Source organism: Canis aureus, chromosome 4 (genome assembly GCF_053574225.1).
Source record: "Canis aureus isolate CA01 chromosome 4, VMU_Caureus_v.1.0, whole genome shotgun sequence".
Lineage (NCBI taxonomy): Eukaryota > Metazoa > Chordata > Mammalia > Carnivora > Canidae > Canis > Canis aureus.
In genome coordinates, this window is record NC_135614.1 from 1,766,285 (window position 1) to 1,781,556 (window position 15,272).

Consider the following 15,272-nt stretch of genomic DNA (forward strand, 5'->3'; position numbering starts at 1 on the left):
GATTTTTTAAGTTTGAAGGTGGGAGAGCGTGGCAGGGAGGGGCAAAGAGGGAGAGAGAGGGAGGGAGGAACTCTAAGCATGCTCTGCACTTAGCACAGAGCCTAACATAGAGCTCCATCTTATAACCCTGAGATCACCACCTGAGCTGAAACCAAGAGTCAGACACTGAGCTGACTGTGCCACCAGGGTACCCCTTTTTTTCAATTTTAACCTTTTTTTTATTACCTTGTTAGGTCCCCCAATGTATAATATTAAGTAGAAGCAAGAATAAGTTTCCTTGTCTTGATTCTGTTCTCAAAGGGAAAGTCTTCCTTTCTATATGTGCTTGTTGCTGTATTATTTCGCATTTCTTATTTTTTTCTTACTATTTATTTGAGAGAAAGAGAGGACATGTAGACATGAGCGGGAGGGGCAGAAGGAGAAAGAGAATCTCAAGCAGATTCCCTGCTGAGTACAGAGCCCGACCAGGGACCAGATCCCACAACATCAAGATCACAACCTGAGCTGAAACCCAAGAGTCAGCTGCCATCCAGGCACTCCTTATTTCACATTTCTTATCACCTCAAAGATGTCCCATTCTGTTCCTTTTTATATAAAGTTTTTCTTGTTCTCATGAGTGCCTATTAAATTTTATTAGTTTTGGACACCTATTGAAATCATCATATGATTTGTCTCCTATTTTCTTAGTTGATGAATTAAATTAATTTTTAAATATAAAACTAACTAGATATTCCTGAAAGAAATTTAGCTGGGCCATGGTATGCTTTCTCTGTGTTTCTGGTTTTCGTTTGGTAATACTTTTGTTTTAGGTTTTTATATTTGTGTCCATGAGAAAGATCGACTAGTAAGGGTTTTTTTTGGTGGGGCGGGGGGGTGGCAGAAGGATATGTTCTTATTAGGATTTAGTATTTAGTATCAAGGATATGTTGAATTTATAACATAATTCTTGAGTATTTCCTCTTGCTTTCTCTATAAGATTTTGTTTTATTTTGTTGCTACTTCTTAGGTATGATTCATATTTGAGGCCAGCTGTGCCTGGAGTTTTCTTCATGGGAAGATTTCTTTCTTTCTGTCTCGTTAAGGAAGTTCTGTGCCTAGCCTGGGAGTTGAACTCACAAGATTGAGATTGAGAGTCACATGTTCCATTGACCAAGCTGTCCAGGCACCCGTGGGGATATTTTAAATTATAGGTTCAATTTCCTTAATAGACATGCAGCATTAGATTGTCTATCTGTCTGTCTTTGGTGGGCTCCACATCCAGCATGGAGTCTAATGCAGGCTTGAACTCATGACCCTGAGATTGAGACTTGAGCCAAGATCAAGAGACAGACACTCAACTGACTGAGCCACCCAGGTGCCCCTAGATTTTCTTTTTGTGAAAAATAAGTTTTGGGGCACCTGGATGGCTCAGCCAGCTGAGCATCTGCCTTTGGCTCAGGTCGTGATCCTGGGGTCCTGGGATCGAGTCCTGCATCAGGCTCCCCACAGGGAGCCTGCTTCTCCCTCTGCCTGTGTCTCTGCCCCATCTCTGTGTCTCTCATGAATAAATAAAATCTTTCCAAAAAAAGTTTTGACATGTCGTTTTTTTCTTTGAAAGTGACCTTTTTCCTCAAGTTTTCAAATTTATTGGTCCATAATTTCTTCACTATATTTCCATAGACCACAGGACCTGTATAGGGATGTTCTTTCTTTGTGCCAGGTATTGGTGAATGAGCCTTTCTTCTTTATCACTTGATTAGTTTTGCCAAAGAACTGTCAAGGCACAGACTTGGTTTTGTCCTCTGTCTTCCTACCATATGTAGGTATTGTAATTCATTGTTCATATGTTAGCTATAACTTGCTCTTTTTCTTAAAAAAAAAAACAAAAAAAAAACAGATACTTACTGATTTTTTTTAACTGTTTTCTGGTATATACTACTAAGGATTCATTTTTTTTTCTAAGCATAATTTTGTAACTGTGTCTCACAGGTTTTGGTATGTCATATTTTTTGCTAATTCACCTAAAAATATTCTCTAATCTAGAGGTGCCTGGGTGGCTCAGTCTGTCTTTTAATCATGAAAACATCTGAAACTGTCTTTTTCCATGGTAGATCTTCAAGACCTTCAATTGATTATTCAATCCTATTTCTGGTTATTGGTTTTTCTACCCTTTTCTGAAGCCATTTTGGTAATTCCTTAAGGTTTCTACCCAAAACATCTGTTTCTTTAGGGATTTCATGTGATATTCTCTTCAGAAAAACAAAATATATTTCATGGATATGTGAGTGTATCTCCTATATTTCCATAGGTAGGTGACTCTGTATCTTCAAGTATCCTCATATTTATAGTTGTATTTTCTTTAAATGTTGCTTTTCTGGCATTTGGTGCTAAAAAAGATAAATGATTTCTTAAAGAGTCATCTTTGGTCATTTCATTCTTTTAGGCTTCAGTGTCACCTTATCTGCTGTGAATTAAGCCAAACCATCTTTTATTTTGCTTATATATTTTTTAAAGATTTTTTTTATTTATTCATTTGAGAGAGAGAGAGAAAGCATGAGTGGGGGAAGGAGCAGAGGGAGAGGGAAAAGCATACCTCCCACTGAGCAGGGAGCCTAACATGGGGCTGATCTCAGGACCCTGAGATCATGACCCAAGTAGAAGGCAGACACTTAACCGACTGAGCCACCCAGGCACCCCTATTTTGCATATATATATATTTTTTGTTTGTTTTTGTTTTTGCAGTGTATTTGATATTTGCCCATTATTTTGTTTTCTTTTTTTTTTTTTTTTTTTTTTGATCTTACAAACAACTTGTGGCAGGTTTTGTTTTCAAATCAGTTATGTTTGTCATTGGTAAGAAATTTAGCACATTCATATGCCATCTTATAACTTAGGCTTTTTGGGTTTTATTTTATAATTTTGTTTGCTGTATATCCTAGTATAACATCATTAGCCCTTTGTGTGTTCTACTTAATTATAGTTTTTGTCATACATTCGATGTATTTTTTCACTGCTAGTCAAATTTATTTTCTTTTTTTCCTAATTTGATAGATTGCTGCTTTCTAGTTTTGATTATGAGGACATTACTGTTATAATAGAGTCTGTATTTCTCTGTTAATGTATCTTTGTTGAGTAATGTTTTATCAAGATCTTTTGATTTTCCGTTTCTTCTCTTTCATCCAAGCTAGAAAAGAACATTAGGATGATACTACATTTCCACGTCACTCCCAAACAGGTGTTTTGGTTTTGCTGTGGTATTTCAGAATCTTGTGTTTTAGTCTGTTAGTTTAATGAACAGTCTATCAGTTTTATGCCAAGAACTTAATATGTATTATAATTTATAAAAATATTTTTTTCTCAGTTCATTGAGGTAAACTGCATATAACTTAAGTGTCAAGTCTGATGAGTTTTTATGTGTGTGTATATGCACGCATGTGCATGTGTATATGCATGTGTGGGTGCATGCACACACATATACCCCTTAATTTTTTTTTTAAGAGGAGGAGAGAGAGAGCATATGCATGTGCATGAGCAGGGGAGGGGCAGAGGGAAAGTGAGAAAGAGAATCTCCAGCAGATTCCCCCGTTGAGTGCAGAGTCTGATTTGGGGCCCAATCTCACAACCCTGAGATCATGACCTAAGCCAAAATCAAGAGTCAGACTCTTAACTGACTGAGCCACCCAGCCACCCCTAAATTGAACCATTTTTGCTGTAGGTATATGTAAAAATCCATTATAATGTTGAGGAAATTCCTTTCTAGTTTACCAAGAGTTTTTTCTTTTTTAAATCATGCTTTTGTGTTTATACTCACATGAACATATCATCATTTCTTTGTTTTTAAAACTATTCATTCTTATACTTATTTACACCCTCAGGAAATTCCTTCATGGCCTGTTCTTTCTCTTTAAGCCAGTTAAAAAGTGATTTTTCCTCATCTTGCATTCTAGATTATTTTCAGTGTCTTCTCTGAGAGCCTTGATTCATTGTCAGTGACTTCAAACACTACCAAATTGTTGTTTGTCAAATCCTTATTTTTATTCTAGACCTACAGTATTAGGCTTCACATTTAAGATACATCTTGTTAAAATACAGTATCCAACTTATTTTTTCCTGAGTTTCCTTTCTTATGTTGTGATACTTGTGTTTATACAGCTGTTTGTGCATATACCCTGAGGAAACTTTCTGCCAGTGATTGTTGACCATGTTCTACCACTCTCTCTCCTTTTATCAATTCCGTTTCCTTCACGGTTTTTGTTATAGTAGTTATGTAAGTGGTAGTTTTTGTTCTTTAGCTTTCCCTTTCCTTTTCTGAGAGAATTAGTTCTATAAAGAAAAGCTTGGTCACATAATTTAAATATACACTCAGATCTCTTCTCTGGTTCCCCTTTCTTTGAAACAGTGAGTGCTAAAGAAGAGGTATGCACTCTAAATGATATCCCAAATAATCCAATTGGATATCTTCTGTATGTTCTACAGCAATTTCAAGAACCTAGAATATGTATTGCAGTGAAATAAAATATTAAGCTGACTTTTTACATTTTAAAATTGAGAAAAAATTTAAAAATTTCATAAAATATATTAGTTTATTTCTATAATTCATAAATATAAACTTGTGTAGTACTCAAAAATATTCTTTAAGGTAGGAAGTGATCAACATGCTTTGGAGGCTTGGTCTAAAATTACTCTGTAATCCTTTCCATTACTTCTCTTATGGCCCTTTCTGTCATCATAGCTCCAAGCTAGGTCCTCAACTTTTCCTGTGCTATTTGCCCTTTGCTCATTTCCTGAATGTATTAAAGGAGCTTTGCCTTTGCTTGTCATGGCGCTGTGTTCATGAAGAGCATGGTATTACTGTTTCTCCAATAGCTGTTGTTCAGTGAAGCTCAAAATAGAACTTAGTTTTTCCTTATGTAATCTATCTGCTGTGTACTTTCACCTGAGCAGTTATACTACTGCATGTTTCCTTACCAGTTTGTAAGCTACTTGGATACAAGAGCAATTTTATTAATCTTAGCATTTCTCAGTTAAACTAGCAAGGTCCCAGATACATTGTGAGATTTTATAATTTTTATGAATTAAGGCAATTGCATTAATATTTTGGTTATGGTTTCTCATCCTCCCTCAAAGAATAAAGCCAAACAAATATTCTACAAACTATTTTGGTAATCATGGTAAAGATTGGTTCCCATACAGCTTTTTCCATGTCACCCAATTCTGAACATTGCAGATTGAACAAAAATTCCAGGGATCAGTATCATTTAAGGATGTGACAGTGGGCTTCACCCTGGAAGAGTGGCAGCACCTGGACTCAACTCAGAGGTCCTTATATAGAGATGTGATGCTGGAGAACTACAGTAACCTTGTCTCACTGGGTAAGGTCTGTTTTTATGTAATTCTAAGTAGCATGTTTTAATTCTTTTAATAATGAAGCATATTGACACTGTAGAGTTTAATGATATTTAATATTGGAACTCAGGAATCTGTTGATGATCCCTTTTGGGCACCAGAAAGGTATTTGTGTTTACCTCTCAGTGAAATGTTCAGTAGCATCTTCACTGAGCAGCTCCAGAAGTTTCCTCCTCTTTCGGAGGCTCTGCAGTCTAGACCATCTGGTCTGAATCCTATTTTTTTTTTCTGTTTTGACAGGGTATTGTGTTACCAAACCAGAAGTAATCTTCAGGCTAGAGCAAGGAGAGGAGCCATGGATGTTGGAGGAAGAATTCCCAAGCCAGAGCTTCCCAGGTAGAATAAATGTATACTCTAGAGATGAACATTGGGGGATTTACTATTTTCCCATGACTAATCCAGAAGTTGAAAACTTTGAGATGTTTTTTCAAGAATATCTCTTTAGAATATCTCTTTAATCCTTGAAAGTAACTGGGAATATTGATTTTTGAACCAAATCTCCAGATATGACTCTTACAAAAAAAAAGTTCTTTTTGATTCACTTTTTGAGTATTTACCATCCTTAACATCTGTCAACAGACCAGCCTTTGTCTACCCTACCTCATCTTTACTGTTGTTTTTCTTCATTGCTCTTTCTCAAAGCAGTTTCGGTTGTCTACCTTACGACCATTGCACCGCATTCCTCCCATCATCATGCATTCTTTCATATGTTTCTTTTTTTGAGTCAAATAAGGTTTGAGTACTTACTATTGTCTAAGTGCTATAGTACTGAAAGAAACAAATGTTGATGAGTTTATACAAGTAGTAGTGGCCAACAAATATATGAAAAGATGGTCAACATTACTAAACATCAGGGAAATGCAAATCAAAACCACATATCACACCATTTAGAATGGTTAGCACCAAGAAGACAAGACATAACAAGTGTTGTTGGGGATGTGGAGAAAAGGGAATCCTTGTTCACTGTTGGTGGTGAGTTAAATTGATGCACTACTATGGAAAACAGAATAGAGATTACTCAAAAAGTGAAATCTAGAGCTATCATATGACCCAGTAGTTCCATTTGGGAATACACTGAAAGGAAATGAAAACAGTATATCAGAGAGAGAATACGCACACTCATATTTATCACAGCATGATTCACAATAGCCAGATACACAAACAACCTAAGTGTCCACCAGTGGATGAATAAAGAAAATAGGTACGTGTAAATAATAGAATATTATTCAGCCATGAGAAAGGAGGACATTCTACCACTTGCAACACGGAGGGTTTGAGTGCATTATGAGATAAGTCTAACAGAGAAAGACAGATACCATATGGTATCACTTATATCTGTAATCTAGAAAAGCCAAACTTATTATAAAAGAGAGTAATAACATGGTGATTAACAGCGGGTGGAGAGATGTGGGAAAGGAGAGATGTTGTTTAAGGGTATAAAAGTGTAACAGGTAGTAAATAAGCCCTAGAGATCTAATATACCACATAGTGAATATAAACAAAATTGTATTGTAATAACCAAATTTGCTAAGACACTAGAACTTGATTATTCCAATCATTAGTAAGAAATGGTAATTATGTAGTATAATAGAAGTGTTATTAGTACCATGGCAATTATACAGTATATAAATATCAAATTAACAGGTTGTACATTGTAAATTTATACAGCTTTATGTCAAATATAAATTAAAAGCATAGCACTAAAACCAGATACTTATGTGTATTAAAGCTCTGTAGTGGTAAAAATTATCCTAGAAATTAGATCAGAGTTAAATTGACAGTGCTACTCTAAGAGTAGTCAAGGTAAACCTTAAGGAGATCACCATCAGAGTAGAATTTGAATGAAAGGATTGTGTGAGCTGTGGAGATCCTGCCTCTTCTCTGCAGAGGTAATAGCAACTGCTAAGCCAGTGACCAGGAATATGTTTGGTTTTTCTTGGGAAATAGCAAAAAAAAAGGTCACAGTGGCCAAAGGGGAATGATTGATGGGAGGTGGGGTAGGAAATGATGTCAGGCAACGATGGTCCAAAAGATGAATATCATAAATCTTACTAAAGATTTTAATTTTATTCTTACTAGTGTATTTTGGTAAACAAGTGACATCTTATTTACGTGTATAAGATCTTTCTTACCTCTACAGAGAAAATATTGGGAAGAATCTAAGTACTCAGATAGTTCACTAGAGGACTTGTGGTTTTCCTGAAGGGTGATCAAGGTCATTTAATCAAAATTGGAAGGCATGGAGGTAATGAGAAGAGGTTGGATTCTCTCTGTACTTGGATTAACTAAAGAACTAACATTTCTATCGTCAGAGGAACAGAAAGGGACAAGAGAGTGGTACTTGAAGTATTTAAAGGACTAATGATTAAAAACTTCCCAAATTTGGCAAAAGGCGTGGAAGTACTCATTGAAGAATCTGATTGAACTCAGAGAAATCCAAAGATATCCACACTAATGGCATGTCATCATTAAATTTCTGAATACAAAAGAGAAAAAATTGTGAAAGTTAGAGAGAAATGAACTCATTTCCTTTGGAAATAATAGTGGATTTCTCATCTGAAACTACAGAGGCTAGAAGGAAATAAAATATTTTTTTCCAAGTACTGAAAGAAAAAACTTTCAAACAAAACTTCTGTGGCTTGTGAAAATATATTCATGAAAGAATGACAACTGAAAAGTATCATAGAAAGGAAAACAAAGAGAAAATGTTGGTAGCATACCTATCTTTTAAAAATGGCTAGAGGAAGTTTCCAGAGAAAGGAAATAACACAAGAAAACTTGGAACCTCAGAAAAGAAAAAAAAAAAAAAACATTGGAAGTGGCAAAAATAGGGGTAAATAGAGTGGAATTTTTGTCTCAGGAGTTTCTGGAATCATATTTGATTGTTGAAGCAAAATTTAGAATATCATATGATTTGATCTACATGTGGAGGGAGTGATATAATTTAAAAGATAGAATACAGAGATTTAATTGGAATTAAAGTGTTATAATTCCTTTGAAGTAGTAAGATGTTGATCCAGGAAGACTGTGATAAATTATATATGGGCATTTTACCTAGAAATGGACTTAAATACCTAGAACAACCACTAAAAAACTATACGAAGTAAACACTTAGAAATATTATAAGTAAATAAAGATGGAATTTAAAAAAATGTTCAGGTAACCAGTAAGAAAATAAATTAGGAACAGATGAATGAGAAAACAACAGAAAAATACAATGACAACTTAAACCATGATGTTAGCAGTGTCTACTGTAAATGTAAATGATCTAAATATACCAGTTGAGGTGTAGACAGTATAAAATGATGCATAAATATGTTATTTACAAAGAAATTCACTTCAGATACAACGTAGGGAGGTTGGTGAAGAATAGAAAAAAATACACTATGCAAACATTAATGAAAACAAAAGCAATACTGACTCCATTGATATCAGATAAAACAGTCTCAAGAACAAAGAAAATCATGAGAGAAAAAGAGCAATATTCCAGCAGAAGAGACAGTGATCCAAAACGTGACCCTACCAAACAATAGAACCTCATAGTACACAAATAAAAACTGATTTAACTGAAAGGAAAAATAAACAAATTTTCAATTATATTTGGGGAATTTACTACACTTTCAGCAATTGGTAGAACATCTAGACAGCAGATATGAATTAACAGCAGAACTGAACACCATGGACCAATAGGATTGAATAAACATTTGTGGAATACTACCTAAAAACAGCAAGATATGCATTCTTCTCAAGTGCCTGTGGAACATTTGTAAGATACAACATCCTGAGCCATAAACAAACCTTAGTAAATTTAGCAGAACTGAAATCGTGCTTTGTTCTCCCAGCACAAGGAAATCAAACTATGAATCAGTAATAGAATGTCAATAGAAAAATACCCAAACCCAGAATTAAACAAGACACATGTAAGTAAAACATGAATCAAAGGAAATTTTAAAAATACACGGAACTGAATGAAAAAAAATACACCAATTTATGTGGGAGGCAGCTAAAGCAGTGCTGATAGGGAAATGTATAGTACTAAATACTAACATTGGGTAAGGTGAAAAGTCTCAAGTCCATAATTAATTTTCTACCTTAAGAAACTGCAAAAAAGCAAAATAAATCCACAGCAAGTAGGAGGAAGAAAATAAAAAAGATCAGAAATCAATGAAGTTGAAAATAGGAAAATATATAATAGAGAAACCTAATGAAACACAAAGCCAGTTCTTAGAAAAAAAATCAATAGAATTTATAAACCTAGCAATCTTTACATACACACAAAAAAGACAGACCACCAATATCAGGGAAAAAATGGAGAATATCACTTCTGCATTCATTAATAGGATGATAATTTAAACGTTATGCTCTTAATTTGACAGTTGAGAAGAGAAGGATCAATTCTTTAGAAATTCCAGATTGCCAAAACTCAAGATGACATGCATAATTTGAAGGTTCCATAGATTATCATAGTTGACATAGATAATTTGAATTAAAGAAATTTAAGATAAAAAGATTAAAAAATCTCTTTTGGCTGTTTTCATTGTAGAAGACTACCAAACATATAAACTTAAGGAAGAATTAACAGTGATCTTACACAGTGGCCTCCAGAAAAATAGAAACAGGGAACACTTCCTAACAGGTTTTTTGTTATTCTGATACCAAAACCATACAACAACAGAACAGGAAACAATAACAAATCTGTAGACCTATATCTCTCATAAATTCACTAAAAGCAAAATTCCTTAACAAAAATTAGCAAATAGAAACCTGTCATGTATAAAAAGCATCATACACTATGACCAAGTAAGATATATTCTGAGTATGCAAGTTGGTTCAACATTTAGAAACCAATCAGTGTAATCCATTATAGGCTAACAAAGATGCTATTATACATAGAATTGCTTTATTAATTTTGTTTCAGATTGTTTATTGCAGGTGTGTAGAAACACAGGTGATTTGGGTCTGGTTATATTGTAGTCTGCAACTTTTATGAATTCATACATTACCTATGGTAGCTTTCTTGTAGGTTCCTTAGGATGATTTGTAGGTATAGGGAACCTTCCTTACTCTTTTTTTAATCTCAAAAGCAGATAGTGACTTTATAAGAAAGAAAAAGTACAGATATTTCTTATGAATATAGATGCAAAAATCCAAATAAAATTCAACCATGTATAATAAGCATTACATACCATAGGCAAGTAGGATTGATTCCAGACATGCATGCAAGGTTTGTTCAACATTCAAAAATCAATTAATATAATCCATCCCATGAGTAGGCTGCAGAAAGAAAAATTATGTGATCTATCAGTTGATGCAGAAGCAGCATTTGACAGAATCCAGCACCCATTCATGATAAAAACTCAGTAAACTAGGAATAGAGAATTTCCTCAACTTGATAAAAAACGTCTACCAAAAAATCTGTTAACAACATACATAGTCAAGAGAAACTGGATATTTTGTCCCTAAGATCAGGCACGAGTCAAGGATGTCCATTTTTACCACTTACTTGACACCTTACTAGAAATCCCAGGTAATACAATAGGACAGGAATATAAAAGGTATATAGATACAAAGGAAGAAATAAAACTCCTTTTTTTGTAGAGATTTGATTGTCTTAAGAATCCTGAAAGAGTACCACATTTGTACAATAAGTCATTTATAGCAAGGTTGCAGGATACAAGCTTGATATTCAAAGTCATTTGGCTTTGTTAATATTTTAGTTGTAGTTGTCATTTTGTTGTTGAGTTACAAGAGTTCTTTGCATGTTCTATATGCTAATCCCTAATTATGTGTATAATTTGCAAATATTTTCTCTCATTTCTAAATTGTCATTTTACTATTTTGGCTGTGTGCTCTGCAGCAAAAACGGTTTTTTGTTTCATGAAGTACAATTTATCTGTTCTGTCTTTTGTCCCTTTTGGTTTTGGTATTGTATCTAAAAGGACTGTTTCTCTCCCAAGGACACAAAGATTCACTCCTGTGTTTTCTCTAAGTAAATAGCTGTTTCATTTAGATCTGTTACCCATTTTTGTGTATGGTGTGAGAAAAGGGTTTTAATTGTTTCGCATGTATGTATCCAATTGCCTCAGCATCAGTTGTTAAAAAGGATTTTTTTTAACCATTGAATCATCTTTACATCTTACTGAAAATGAATTGAAGAGAAATACTCAGATTTATTTCTGGATTCCCAATTTAATTGCATAGATCTTTAAGTTTGTCCTTATGCCAGTACCACATTGTCTTGATTACTGTAGCTTTGTAGCAGGTTTTAAGATCATGAAATTTGAATCTCCTTTTTATTACTTTTCCAGATTGTTTTGATTTTTTTCAGTTCCTTCAATTTTCTTTTTTTTTTTTTAAAGATTTCTTTCTTTATTTATTTACTTATTTACTTATTTATTTATTTATGATAGACACAGATTGAGAATGAGAGAGGCAGAGACACAGGAGGAGGGAGAAGCAGGCTCCATGGTGGGAGCCCGATGCGGAACTCGATCCCGGGACTCCAGGATTGTGCGCCTGGGCCAAAGGCAGGCGCTAAACCACTGAGCCACCCAGGGATCCCCAGTTCCTTCAATTTTCAAATGAATATTTGAATCAGCTAGTTAGTTTCTGCAGAGGCAGCTGGAATTTGCATAGGGAGTATATTGAATTTAGCTACCACTTTGGCATTTATTGTCATCTTCACAATGTTAAAGTCATCTGATTCATGAGCATGATGGATATGTTTACATGTTAGCTTTGTTTTGTGTTTTCAGACCTTATGAGCTCTGCATCTCCTTACCTAAGATTATCATAGGTATTTTATTCTTTTTATGAGTGGGATTATTTTGTTAATTTTATTTACAGACTTTTTCTTGTTAGCATATGGAAATACAATTTTTTAAAAGATTATTTATTTGAGAAAGAAAGTGCACTTGCACTTTCTCCTGCCCACACACAGCAGGAAGAGCAGAGTGAGAGGGACAAGCAGGTTCTATGCTGAGCAGGGCTGAATTCCAGGACCCCAAGATCATGACCTGAGCTGAAACCAAAAGTCAGATGCCCAACTGACTGAGCCACCCAGGTGCCCTTACAATCAGTTTTTGTTTGTTGATCTTGTATCCTGTAACCTTGTTGAATTAATTTATTAATTTTAATAGTGTTTTAGTGGATTCTTTAAGTTCTAGGTACAAAATTGTGTCAACTGCAACTACAGGTAGTTTTCTTTCTCTTTATCCAACCTGAATTTTTCTTTTCCTGGCTATAATTATCTGTATGAGTAGTGAGAGTAGATTCTTGTCTTGTTCCTGACCTTAGAGGGAAAGCATTCCATTTTGCACCATTTATTGTGTTGTTATTTGTGGGCTTTTCATAGATGTCTTTTATCAGATTCAGGATGTTTACTTCTATTTCTAGTTTGTTGGTTGTTTTTATCAAGAAAGGTCTTAGATTTTGTTAAACACTTTTTCTGTGTGTGTTGAGAGATGATCATGTAGTTATTGTCCTGTTTTGTTTTTTTTTTTTTTTCCTTTTTACATGGGCTATTAATTGAATTTCTTTTTGGGAGAAGGCATTGTTGAAACCATCATATCCATCATGCTAAAATTAGGAGATTCAAATTTGTTAGTTGAGTTCTAGATTATTGAGTTTGAGAGCAGGGAATTTATCTCCGTCACTTTAATAAACCTCAGAGCCAGTCATACGTCAAGTATTCAACAAACATACTTGAATTAAACTAATAGTGCAGTTTAAAGTTATTTTTTGTTGGCTTAATTGCTGTGTATTCATTAAAACTAAATCCTGTCACTAAACAGCTACTTAGAGAACATGTAACTAAAGAGTGTAGTACAGCTCTCCTATGAATAGAATGTGTATCTTACCAGTTGGGGTCTATTATGCCATCTAATACTGTCATTAATATGTACTCTGTAATTTTCAGCTGAGCCCTTCATGCTTTGAGGTGGGGGAAAAAGAAAATAGAAGTGGAATTGGCAGAGCGGTCTCTGTGTGATCTTTGACAATTATATGCAAAATATCTTAGAAGAAAGTTTATAACTTATAAATGTTGGTAACATTTTGTGACTACCAATTTCAATAGTGTTGAAGTCCAAATGGTACCATGCTATAGCAGTGTCTGTAATTACCATGTGATCTATTAATTATACAAAACAAACCAAAATTCCTTTATAAGTCTTCCTAAAGACTTTAAGTTAGGTCTATAGTTTTATTGTATTGTTTTCTTTTCATTGGAGACATTTATTTGTATCTTTTTTTTTTTTTTTAATTGAAGTGTTGTTGACTTAACATTAGTTTCAGGTGTACAGCATACTGATGCAGTATTTGCATATATTGTGAAATGATCATATCAATAAATGTGGCTAACATTTGTCATCATACATAGTTACAGACTTTTTTGTATGTGATAAGAGCTTTTGAGATCTACTTCTCAGCAACTTTTAAATATGCCGTACAGGGACACCTGGGTGGCTCAGCTGCTAAGCATCTGCCTTCAGCTCAGGGAGTGATCCTGGGATCCCGGGATTGAATTCCATATCGGGCTTCCTGCAGGAAGCCTGCTTCTTCCTCTGCCTATGCCTCTGCCTCTCTCTCTCTCTCTCTCTCATGAATAAATAAGTAAAATCTTTAAATAAATAAATAAATATGCATTACAGTATTATTAACTATAGTCACTATGTTGTACATTATATCCCTTAATTTATTTTTTCTAACTGGAAGTTTGTACCATTGACTCTCATGCCCACCTCCACACCCAGAACTCTGGCAGCCACCAGTGTGTTCTCTATATCTGTCAGATCTTTGTATTTGTGTTTTGCATTTTTCAGATTCCACATATAAGTGAGATCATTATGGTATTTTCTTCCTCTGACTTACATCACTTTGCATAATGCCTTCAAGGTCCATCCATGTTGTCCCCAAATGGCAAGATTTCATTAATTTTTATTGCTGAATAATATTCCACACACATTCATAATATATAATGTACAATATATGTACACATATATGTAAAATATATAATACAGTATGTATAAACATATATATGAAATAAATATAGTATATATAATATATGTAGCTTAATATGTAAATATTTATTTATTTGTTGTTTATTTGTGTAATGCTGCAGTGAAGAAAGATGCATATATCTTGTCAGGTTAATGTTTTCATTTTCTTCAGATAAATACCCAGAAGTGGAATTGCTGGCTCATATGATATTTCTGTTTTTAATATTTTGAGGAACTTCCATATTGTGTTCTAGAATGGCTGCACATTTTACATTCTCATGAACAGTACACAAGGGTTTCCTTTTCTTCACATCCTTGTATACTCGTTATGTCTTGTCGTTTTTATAACAGTCATTCTAATAGGTGTGAAGTGCTATCTTGTTGAGGTTTTGATTTGCATTTCCCTGGTGATGAGTGATGTAAAGCACCTTTTCATATATTTGTTAGACATTTGGATGTCTTCTTTGGAAAAACAGCTTTTTGTGTCCTCTGCCCATTTCAAATCAGATTTTATTTTTCCAATTGAGTAATATTAGTTCTATCTTAGATATTAACCACTTATCAGATAAGTGGTTGTAAATATTTTCTCCCATTCAGTGTGTTGTCATTTGATTTTGTTGTAGGTCTCCTTTGCGGTGCAGAAGCTTTTTAGTTTGATATAGTCCTATGTGTTTATTTTGACTTATATTGCCTTTGCTTATGTGGTCAAATCCAAAACATTGCTAATACATGCCAAGGAGCTTATTGCCTATGCTTTTCTCTAGGACTTTTTTACTTTCAGGTTTTATGTTTAAGTCTTCAATTCATTTTGTGTTACATTTTGTGTATGGTATAAGATAGTGGTTCATTTTCATTCTTTTGCATGTGGCTGTCCAGTTTTCTTAACAC

At 34.2% G+C, this 15,272-nt stretch overlaps 1 protein-coding gene across 1 annotated transcript in view; it reads left to right on the forward strand.

Moving 5' to 3' along the window:
* Positions 1–15,272, forward strand: part of LOC144312040 (uncharacterized) — a 100,307-nt gene that overhangs the window by 61,808 nt on the left and 23,227 nt on the right. The window contains 1 exon segment of the mRNA XM_077894342.1: positions 5,626–5,721. Within this exon segment, the coding sequence (XP_077750468.1) occupies positions 5,626–5,721 (96 nt within the window).